This window comes from Leopardus geoffroyi, chromosome B3 (genome assembly GCF_018350155.1).
Source record: "Leopardus geoffroyi isolate Oge1 chromosome B3, O.geoffroyi_Oge1_pat1.0, whole genome shotgun sequence".
Classification (NCBI taxonomy): domain Eukaryota; kingdom Metazoa; phylum Chordata; class Mammalia; order Carnivora; family Felidae; genus Leopardus; species Leopardus geoffroyi.
The window spans coordinates 84,484,536-84,496,618 of NC_059337.1; the positions used below are offsets into that span (position 1 = coordinate 84,484,536).

At 35.3% G+C, this 12,083-nt stretch overlaps 1 protein-coding gene across 4 annotated transcripts in view; it reads right to left on the minus strand.

Annotated features, from left to right (window-relative positions):
• Positions 1 to 2,741: 2,741 nt before the first annotated feature.
• Positions 2,742 to 12,083, minus strand: part of LOC123583558 — a 53,006-nt gene continuing 43,664 nt past the window's right edge. For 2 of the 4 annotated variants that reach the window (XM_045450695.1, XM_045450692.1), the window contains exon 8: positions 6,001 to 6,453. In XM_045450695.1, coding sequence (XP_045306651.1) covers positions 6,268 to 6,453 — 186 coding nt within the window. In that variant the 3' untranslated portion in view covers positions 6,001 to 6,267. Of the gene's footprint in view, positions 2,792 to 6,000; positions 6,454 to 11,552; positions 11,914 to 12,083 lie in introns of those variants that run through there. The other 2 variants (XM_045450694.1, XM_045450693.1) reach the window with 2 other exon arrangements.

Here is a 12,083-nt window from a genome sequence, read left to right on the forward strand (position 1 = left end):
ATTTTCTATATATGATGAGAAGTATAAACTCACAGATCCAAGAAACTAAAAAAATCCCAAGCAAGAGAAAAATGAAATAAAACACAGCAATTCAAATCAAAATGCAATTGTTGAGGACCAGTAACAAAAAGGAAATAATACAAGCAGGGGCACCTGGGTGGCTCAGTCAGTTGAGTGTCCAACTTCGGCTCAGGTCATGATCTCATGGTTGGTCAGTTCGAGCCCAGCATGGGATTGTTGCTTTTAGCCAGAGAATCCCTCTGCTCTAAAGCAGAGCCTGCTTTAGATCCTCTGTCCCCCTCTCTCTCTGTCCCTTACCTACTCATACTCTCTCCCTCAAAAATAAGTAAAAGCATTAAAAAAAGGAAAATATTAAAAGGAGCCAGAGAAACAAGATACAAATACAGAGAAACAAAAGTAAGGATGACAGGAGCGGTGCCAGAGTGCACACAGAATACCCTTAAACTACTGAAAGATAAAACCATTAACGTAGAATCCTAGACCCAGCAAAAATCTTTTAAAAATGAAGTCAAAATAAAGACATTTTTAGACATAGAAAAGCTGAGAGAATTCATCACCAGTACACCAGCTGAAAAACGGAAAAAGGAAGCTCTTCAGGCAGAAGGTAAATGATAACCGACTGTAAATATGGATCTATACAAAGAAATGAGGAGCACTAGAAATGGCAAATGTGGGGATAAATATAAAAGACTTTTCCCTTACTTTAAAGTTATCTTTAAAATAATGATCCATTTAAAGCAAAAAATAATAGCCATGTATTGTGGGGTCTATAATACACGTGGAAGTAAATACATATGACAACAATAGCATAAGGACTGGGTAGGGACAAAAGGAAGTATATGGTGGTAAGGTGTTTATACTATATGTGAATTAGTATAATATTACGTAAGGTAGACTGTGATGAGTTAAAGATGTATACTATGAACTCTAATGCAGCCATTTTTTTTTTTTAAGTTTATTTATTTTGAGAGAGAGAGAGAACGTGAGTTGGGTAGGGGCAGAAAGAGAGAGGTGAGAGAGAGAGAATCCCAAGCAGACTTCGCACTGTCAGTGCAGAGCCCAATGTGGGGCTTGAACTCACCAACTGCAAGATCATAGTAGAAATCGTGAGTGGGACACTTAACCAAATGAGCCACCCAGGCACCCCTCTAATGCAGTCATTTAAAAAAACAACATGTATTGCTAATAAGCAGATAAAGAAGACAAAATAAAATCATCAAAAGTGTTCTGATTAATACAAAAGAAGATAGGACCAGAATAAAAAGCAAACAACAGATGAGACAAATAGAAAACAAAAAAATGATAAATTTTAACTCAATTATATCAATAATTACAGTAAATGTAAATGGTCTAAACACACAATGTAAAGGCAGAAATTGTCAGAGGCAAGCATTAGCCTAACACCCAAACCAAAGACATTTCAAGGTAACAACAAGAACAACAACAACTATTGTCTATATATCAATATTCCTTACGAACATGGATTTAAAATTCTAGCAAATCAAACCCAATAATTTATAAAAACAATATTTCATAACCAAGGAGGGTTATGAGATAAACCCTCCTTGGTTTATCTCAGGGCTGCAAAGTTGGTTTACCATTTGAAAAGTCAAACAATGTAGTTCACAACTTTTGCAGACTTAAAAAGAGAAACATTTGATCATCTCAATAAAAATAATTTGACAAAATTAATATCCACTTATGCTAACACTCTCAGCAAACCAGGAATAGAAGGAAAATTCATTTAATTAATAAAGGGCATGTACTGAAAACCTATAGCTAATATCATACTTAAAAATGAAAGACTAAGTGCTTTTTCTCTATTAGATTGGAAACAAGACAAAGTTGTCCTTACCACTTCAGTTGAACATTTTACTGGAAGTCAGAGCTACTGCAATAAGGCAAGTAAAGAAACAAAAGCTTATAAATTGGAAGAGAAAAAGTAAAACTTTTTCTGAAGGAATCACTAAGAAATCTACCAGTACTAATAAGTGAATTTGGCAAGATTGCAGAATACAGGTCAATACATATATATCAATTGTACTTCTATATACTAGCAACAATCAGAAATTGAAAAAAAGTTTAAATACCATTCATTAAAAACATTAAAATATGAAGTGCTTACCCACAATGATACGGTCAGCTAATCCTTGACAAAGCAGGAAAGAATATCCAATGGAAAAAAGACAGTCTCTTCAACAAATGGTGTTGACAAAACTGGACAGTGACATGCAGAAGAAGGAAACTGAACCACTTTGTTACACTGTACTCAAAAATAAATCCAAAATGGATGAAAGACCTAAATGTGAGACAGGAAACCACCAAAATCCTAGAGGAGAACATAGGCAGCAACCTCTTTGACCTCGGCCATAGCAACTTCTTACTAGACAGGTCTCTGGAGGCAAGGGAAACAAAAGCAAAAATGAACTACTGGGACTTCATCAAGATAAAAAGCTTCTGCACAGTGAAGGAAACAATCAACAAGACTAAAAGGCAGCTTAAGGAATGGAAGATATTTGTAAATGACATATTTGATAAACAGTATCCAAAATCTATAAAAAACTTCTCAGACTCACCATCCAAAAAGCAAATAATCTGGAGCAACTGGGTGGCTCAGTTGGTTGAGCGTCTGACTCTTGATTTCAGCTCAGGTCATGATTCCCCTTCAGACTGTTGGGCTCTGTGTTGAGCATGGAGCCAGTTTGGGATTCTCTCCCCCTCTCTCCCTCTGTCCTTCCCTTGTTTATGCTTGAATGCTCTGTTTCTCTCTCTCTCAAAAAAAAGTAGAACTACCTTAGCATCCAACAATTGTACTATTAGGTATTTACCCAAAAGATACAAAAATACAGATTCAAAGGGGGCACATGCTTCTCGATGTTTATAGCAGCATTATATCAACAATAGCCAAACTATGGAAAGAGCCCAAATGTCCACTGACTGATGAATGGATAAAGAAGAGATGGTACATATATACAATGGAATATTACTCAGCCATCAAAAAGAATTAAATCTTGCCATTTGCAATGACATGGATGGAGCTAGAGTGTATTATGCTAAGTGAAAAAAGAGAAACAAATACCATATAATTTCACTCATATGTAGAATTGAAGGAACAAAACAGATGAACATGTGGGTTAAAAAAGAGAGGGAAGCAAACCATAAGAGACTCTTAACTATAGATAACAAACTGAAGTTTGATGTAGGGAGGCGGATAGGGGATGGGCTAAATGGGTGATGGGTATTAAGGAGGGTACTTATTACGATGAGCACTGGGTATCATACGTAAGTGATGAATCACTGAATTCTACTCCTGAAACCAATATTACAGTACATGTTAACTAACTGGAACTTAAATGAAAGTCTGAAGGGGCACCTGGGTGGCTCAGTCAGTTGAGTGTTGGACTTCGGCTCAGGTCATGACCTTGAGGTTCGAGAGTTCAAGACTCACATTGGGCTCGCTGCTCTCAGCCTGTCAGCGCAGAGCCTGCTTGGGAACCTCTGTCCCTCTCTCTCTTCCCCTCCCCTGCTTGTGTTCTCCCCTAAATAAATAAATAAATAAATAAATAAATAAATAAATAAATAAATGTTGAAACAAAAAACACAATGAAATGCTTAGGAATAAACTTAACAAAAGAAGCATAAGACCTGTACACTAAAAGCTGTAAAACATTGCTGAGAAAAATTAAAGACCTAAGTAAATGGAAAGACATGCCTTATTCTTGGGTCAGAAAACTCAGCATTGTTTTTTAAAAAGATTTAAAAGTAATCTCTACACTCATTGTGGGATTCCAACCTACAATCCCGAGATCTAGAATCAGATGTTCCACTGACTGAGCCAGCCGGTCGCCCCAGAAAACTCATATTGTTAAGATGTCATTCCTCTCCAAATTGATCTATGGATTCAATGTAATCTCAATGAAAAAAATCCAGCAGGATTATCTGTAGAAATTTACAAGTAGATTCTGAAATTTGTATGGAAATACAAAGGGCCTAGAATAGCCACAAAATTTTTGAAAGAGAAACAAAGTTGGAAGATCTACAGTGGTAGTAGTATTTAAATGGTAGTAAATCCACACTATTGAACACTATTCATCAGTAAAAAGGAATAAATTAATGATATGTGCAAAATGGATAGACATTAAAATCCTTATGCTGAATGAGAGAAGTTTGACAAAATGTATACAGTATGGTTCCATTTATGTAAAGCAAACTAATCTATCACAACACAAATCAGATCAGTGATTGCCTGGGACAGGGGTCAAGGGAGGGATAGATGACAAAGAAATAAGAGAAAACCTTAGTGGGGATGGAAATGTTTGTCCTCTTGATTATGGTAATGGATTCCGAGGTGTATACTTATGTCATGGTACACTTACTGTACTTCTTGCAGATTATTTTATATTGATTACACTTCAATAAAACTGTACGGTTTGACACCAGTATTAATATTAGATGTAGTACTTACAAGAGCTAGTTAGAATTCTAAATGTGTATATTAATAGAGCCTGCAAATTGGTTTCTTCAGTGTTTTACCTGTAAAAATTGTAGTCCTTTTGCAGTGATCAAAGATATATTTTACCAGTGCTACTCCTTTCCTACCCAAGAGCCTTCTGACAGTTTTGGGTATGTATGCATCTATGTGTTCTGGTACCTATGTTCAGTTACTGTTACTAAATACAGAAAAAAAAAAGGACAGTGTATTCAATTGTTTTTAGGCCTGCTGCCTCCTTGGTTTTTGGGCAGCTTGCCTTCTTTTAGACCTTTGTCAGTGAGACATGTTCCAGATCTTGTTTCATGACTATAGTCATAAATGGAAAAGTTATTTTCAGTGCTAAAAAACGTATGAAGGCTCTGAAAATGCTAGACATTCATCCAGGATCTCCAGTGGATTTGCATGGGTGGAAGAATAGAAGACCACTGGTTTACACTGTTTTCAGATAACTTTATGATCACATATATATAAAATAGTAAGTGAGAGTACTAAAATTATCTCATTTCTTCTAATGAACCTGAGATTAGCATAATTTTTAATGTAATTATTTGCTTTCTGAGAATCAAGCATGTACTTGTTAAGCTAAGTATAGGTAGTCTTCTTACTTCATGATTTAATAATATAAACACTGCTGTGCTAAATAATTACCCAACTCTTATAAGGAGAAAGCCACAGGTATCGCTTACAACTAAAGTAATTTTGGTATCTCATTTTTTTTACTTTAACAATTTTATTTAGATGTAATTCATATACAATTTCAACCATTTAAAGTGTACCGTTCAATGGTTTTTCCTCTATTCACAGTTAGGTATGCAGCTATCACATGATCTAATTTTACTATTTTTATCACCCCAAAAAGAAACCCCATACCTATTAATAGACACTTTCTATCCCCTCTCTTCCCCCTCCCAGCTCTAAGCAACCACTGATGTACTTTCTGTACATTTGCCTATTCTGGACATTTCTTTTATTTATTTATTTATTTATTTATTTATTTATTTATTTAAATTTTTTCTTCAACGTTTATTTATTTTTGGGACAGAGAGAGACAGAGCATGAACGGGGGAGGGGCAGAGAGAGAGGGAGACACAGAATCGGAAACAGGCTTCAGGCTCCGAGCCATCAGCCCAGAGCCCGACGCCGGGCTCGAACTCACGGACCGCGAGATCGTGACCTGGCTGAAGTCGGACGCTTAACCGACTGCGCCACCCAGGCGCCCCGGGACATTTCCTTTAAATAGAAACATACAACATGCGATCTTTCGTGACTCGTTTTGTGACTTGATCTTTTGTGACTCGTTTCTTTCACTTAGCATGAAAGTATTCAAGATTCACCCATGTGCTAGCATGTATCAATCCTTGGTTTCTTTTTATTCTGAATAAAATTCCATGGTATGGAATTATTTATACATTATTTATTTATCCATTTACTAGTTGATGGGTATTTGTTTCCCCACCCTGTTTTTTGGCTATTTTAAATAATGTACAATGAACATTTGTGTACAAGTTTTGAGGTTGGATGTGAGTTTTCCTTTTTCTTGGGTATATATCTAGGAGTGGAATTGGTAGGTCATATGGCAACTCTATGGCTAACATTTTGAGGAACTACCAAACTGTTTTCCACGGCGCCTACCAACTTATATTCCTACCAGCAATGTAGGAAGGATCCAATTTCTCAACACCAACGTAAAGTACTTTGCAAGCTTCATTTTACCCCATAAATTGTGGGTCCCATGTTACCACCAAAATGCAGATCTATTTTAAGGAAGTTGCTTTTTCCCACTTGGCAAAGAAGTTCCAGATATAATTTTCTTTCTCTAAGAAAATGGATTTGAACTGGTTTATCCTAAGGTAACTTCTAACTAAAAATCTGTGCTTCTCCAAATTCTTCATCTTCCAACAGAAAGAATGGCTCTTCTTATTTGCACCTTGCAGTCTGACCTAAATAATAATGTTTGTTTGGCAAGGAAAAAATAAAGCTGGAATCCAAAACCTGAGTCATTGTTTTAGGTAAATTATCTATAGTCTGAACTCTTTACCCTTTCTGCCTGTGAACCAAAATCTTGGCATGTTTTGTCTTCAGTTGCTTTTGAAAAGTTCAGGTATTATTTTACAATGTATGAATAATTTAGTAAGTGGACAAAAAGGAAGAAATTGAACCTACTTTTTATATAGGTAACTTTCAATGTAAAAACATTAATAATTTTATATTAATAAAAATATAAAATTATAATATTATATAATTATATTAATAAAATATAAAATATAAAAATATTAATAATAAAACATTGATAATTTCCATCTAGGATGTTATAATCATAGTATTAATCAGTATCAATTATAATATTAAAGCCCTGTTGTACCTCTCTTTCATACAAAAGCCAAATGTGATCTGACCTAGTTGTCACTTTTCCTCTTGGTTTAAGCATCCATCAGATTTATAAATCACACCTGTAGCGGGGTGGGGGGAGGGGAAAATGGGTGATGGGGATTATGGAGAGCACTTGTAGTGATGAGTGCTGGCTGTCATATGAAGTGTGGAATCACTATATTATACATATCTGCAACTACTGTTATACTGTATATGAACTAGCTGCAATTTAAATAAACTTAAAAAAAATCACAGTTGCAACCCACACATTTGATAATTTACTAAAGCAATTCTCACATTGATGAGGAATCCAAAGGCAAAATAAGGAAGTTTCTTCTCTCCATAACAATCTGTTAATTTAGTGGTTAATATTAGACTATGAAATTTAAGAGAGAGGCAGCGTAACAAAAGAGCATAGGCTTTGGAGTTTAGATAGAAAATAGAATTAAATCCTGGCTGTGCCATTTACCAGCTGTACAACTTTTGTAAAGTTTCTTACCTTCACTAAAACTCAGTTTACTCATCTGTTAAATAGGATGAATAGCTCCCACTTCATTGGGTTGTTGTCAGGCTCAGTAATGCATCAAGTACAAAATCTGTATCGATGAATTTAGGGTGTTTTTTTTGTTTTTTTTTTTTACCTGAAAATCTTTCTTGATGGCTCAGCATTTAAATATATATTACTTCCTGATCTAGAAGTGTGTCTTTTAAAGATTTAATGCTTCTTTGTTTTTGAGAGAAGAGAGAGAGGGAGAGAGAAACATGAGCAGGGGAGAGGCAGAGAGAGCTGGAGACACAGTATCTGAAGCAGGCTCCAGGTTGAACGTCAGCACAGAGCCAGATTCAGGGCTTGAACTCGCTAACCGGGAGATCATGACCTAAGCTGAAGTCGGATGCTTAACGGACTGAGCCACCTAGGCCCCCTTAGAAGTCTGTCTTTGATTTAGGTCAGTATGGATGTGCTTTAATAGAGCCTGTTTAAGAACTGATTTCATAGCCTGTGACCTTTTTCTGCCATTAGATTCAGATTTTTCATACATTTTTTTTCTTCTTAGCCTACAGGATTATATTTTCATTAATCCATATTCAATTTATTCCTAGGTTATCTTGGGCACATTTTTCTTTTCCTTATCTTCCTCAAAGAAAGTAGAAATTTAAGAAAACAAGAAGATTTGGAGAATGTAACAACCAATGATCATTATTGCTGGCAAAAAGAACTTGAATTTGAAAGCTCTTGGAAACAAGGATCCTTGATACAATTATGATTATTATATCTATCAATTTTCTTGGGGCACGTCTTTAGAGAGACTAAAATCAATTTCAATTTGTATTCTATTTATGTGCTCTTCCATGTGTGTATCTCAAGGTAGTTATGATTCAGATAATGTACATAATACTCCTGTGAAACTCATGGTCCAAAAACATTAATTAACTTACAAGTAGGTAAACTACAGCCTAAAGTGGTTGGGTTGCTTTAGGCATCTAGACAAGTCTAGGGAATTTACAGCTGCCAAACAAGGCTGGTTTAGTTAATATTGTTTCTCAGAAACGAGTTCTGAAAAGGAGAAATCTTTTACTATGCTAGCATGTCCCCAGTGAAACCTTTAGGTTTTTTTCCCCCTCAGCTAGATTCTTCATTTATTTACATGAAAAATGTTTGGAACTTTATGCCAAATCCTTCTCTTTAATGCTAATTAATATCCTTGTTTTGTGTGGTGTGTGTGTGTGTGTGTGTGTGTGTGTGTGTGTGTGTGTGTGTGTGTGTGTGTGTGTGTTGGCAGGTTCCTTTTTAAGCTATTGCCATAATTTTTGCCTCCTAGCATTCTTTTTTGCCAAAATACTTAGTATTTAACTATTTTTATGCTGATAGTATGAGGTTGCATTCAGTAGATTTCTTGCTATTATCTTTTGACCTAATAAACTTGCTGTAATGCCACATTGATTTTCTTATGTATCTTCATAAATGTAATTTTTAAACCCTCTTCAATTCTGGATTTATGTACTCCCTAACAAAGAGCTGAGACCTCCTAAATACCTCTTGACTCTTTTCTGTATATCCTTGGAGACAATGTCTTAGCTCATTCCTACTCAGTTCACTGGACCACCATATTGGCTTCTATAATTTTATTCTGACCATATCAATATGCTGCTTAAAATCTTTTTTTTTTTTTTTTCTGCTTAAAATCTTTTAATGGCTCACCCTGACTCAGAATAAAATGTGATCTCCTTTGCTTGGTATACCATGCCCTTCCTGGTCTGGCATCCATCTATTTCATGGCCCTCATGTAATCCTTCCTACCCTGGGGTCTAGTCATACTGAAATACTCTCCATCCTTTATGCCTCTGCACATGCTGTTCCCTTTACTAGGAACATCTGTCCTTACGTTATATCTAAACTTTTTAGAAAAAAGTTCTAAAAACAATTTTGTTTTCTATCAGTTTAACTCTTTCATCAAATTGGTCACATATTTTAGGAGGTAAAGAGTTAAATAATTCAGACATTTTCTGTAATCTTAATGTTTTTAGTATTCTGATCACTAGTAATATGAAAAAATGTTTTGTGATTTTTTTCATTTGGCTGCTGAAATACAGAAATATCTTAGCTCCACCCTTTTTCCCCTGAACCTTGTGAGACACACAAGGAGTAACAAACTGGAGCGTAAAATTCCATAGATGAAAAATTTTCCCCAAGTGAGAAACTAGCCTTTTTAATGACAGTATATGTCTAGAGACATCTAGACAAACATACAGACATTTCAAAGCCTATACATAAAAATCTATATTAAAGTCTATATTAAAGAATTTTACACACAGAATTTTAATACTGGTGTAAGAATGTCTCCTCAATATCCTATAGTTCTAATATTTGCCTGATTTACTAAAAACTGTATTAATGGCATAAATATTACATAGAATAATTTCCAGTATTTTGTATTTTATACATTTTTATACCTTCTTTTCCATTCCATCAACTAAAGATCCATAGTTTAACACAACTAAAATAGTTTATATATAGTTTAACATAACTAAAATCATTGCAGTGACAACAGTATTTAAACAATGGTTGGGACATCTGGCTGGTTCAATCAGTAGGGCAACTCTTGATCTTGGGGTCATGAGTTCAAGCCCCACATTGGGTGCAGAGATTACTAAAAAAAATAAACTTAAAAAAATAATTGTCAATTTTTTCTGTAACTTTATGCATGTATCTATGGAAACCACTGATATTCTATGCTCTTGAATATATTCTACTAATGATAGCTGAATATTTATTTTTATTTTAGAGCTTAGGGGCTGAATGATTTACAAATAGACTTGTCCCTTCATGTGTTGCTAATGTTATCTCTCTTGTCCTGCCCAGTGCATTCTAGAATGGGAGTTCTGGCATATACCCAGGGCCAGAGCAAGCAAATTTTGCTTTAGAAGTTCAACAAGCACTAGGACAATTGGGAATCAGAGTTTAGAAAATACAGTTTCTTCCTCTTTCCTTCCTTATTCTTTACTCTTTTTCTTTCTTTCTTTCTTTCTTTCTTAGAGAGTGATTGAGTGTGTGAGTAGGGGAGGGGCAGAGAGGGAAATCCAAGCAGGCTCCAGCACAGAGCCTGACGTGGGGCTCAATCCCAGAATCGTAAGACTGTAACCTGAGCTGAGATCAAGAGTCAGATGCTTAACTGACTGAGCCACCCAGGTGCCCCAGAAATATAGTTTCTTAAGAAAAGGTGCCCAACTGGTATGCTTGGGTGGCTCAGTTGGTTAAGTGTCTGACTTTAGCTCAGGTCATGATCTTGTGGTTCGTGGGTTTGAGCCCTGTGTTGGGCTCTGTGCTGACAGCGCAGAGCCTGGAGCCTGCTTGAGATTCTGTGTCTCTCTCTCTGCCCCTCTCCTGCTCATACTCTGTCTCTCTCTCTAAAATAAATAAATATTAAAAAAAAAAAACCCTATTAAAAAGAATAGGTACACAATCAAATGAAATTCAATAATCGTTCTGTAATTATGCACTGTTACTAATAAACTTATTTTTTCATGTGTGATTACTATTTGTATCTTATGTATTTGCTACATTAGTATTGTTTGTTGTGTTTGAAACTTAAGTGCCTAAATATATGCTATTACAGTAAACTGATACATTTAATTATGTATAAAATAGTCATACAAATAACAGCTATAAGTATCTTAATTATTTTTTATTTTAGTCCTTGTGCTAGCCTTTTCACATAAAGCTGTATACAAGGAATCTTACAGAATAGAGATCTAATAAATGGGATCTAATGTAACCTACCTTCTTCCCCTCTACCCTTCTTTTGTGATAAAAACACCTTCTGATCTTTTTTGTCCTATCTGGATTGATATGCAGAGTTAGTGACTAAAGAAAGACGTATTTATGTGGTTTGTTTGTTTATTTATTTGAGAGAGAGAGAGAAAGTGGGGGAGAGGGGCAAAGGGAGGGAGGGAGGGAGGGAGAGAGAGAGAGAGAGAGAGAGAGAGAGAGAGAGAGAATGAATCCCAAGCAGGCTCCACCCTCAGCGTGGAGCCCAACATTGGGCTCCATCTCACGACCCTCAGATCATGACCTGAGCTGATATCAAGAGTCGGACATTCAAGCAACTGAGCAACCCAGATGCCCCTATATTTATGTTTTAAACAAGATAAAAGAAATGGGAAAACCAAAAATATTCCGATATTTAATTAAACTATCACAGAAATCAAAGTTGTATAGAGACACAACTATGTGTCTATACACAACTATGTATATTTATATATACCCATACAACTATTTACAAATATGTAAACATATATACAAAGACTAGAAAGGAAAATACAGAAACATATGTTAGGGTATTGGGGGGATTTTTAAAAAATTAATTTGTAATATACACCACAAAACATTACACTGAGATAGGACTATTTTAATGTCACAGAATCTTATACAAATGAATTTGTTCAAGAGCTTCTCTGTCAATATGCTTTTCTGGGTATACATCGTAGTTCAATGGTACCTCTTCAACCCAGGGAGATAACTGTATATTAATCTGGAAGAGAAAGATTATAAAAACACATGTAAACTGCAGAATGATCCTGTTCTCTGGAACTCAAGAAAGCATGATGAACTAAGTAATTGAATACAAGAGATTTTTTTTTACAATGAGCAGGACTAAGTTTACATAGTGTTATATGAACAATATTTTTAAAGTTTATTTAT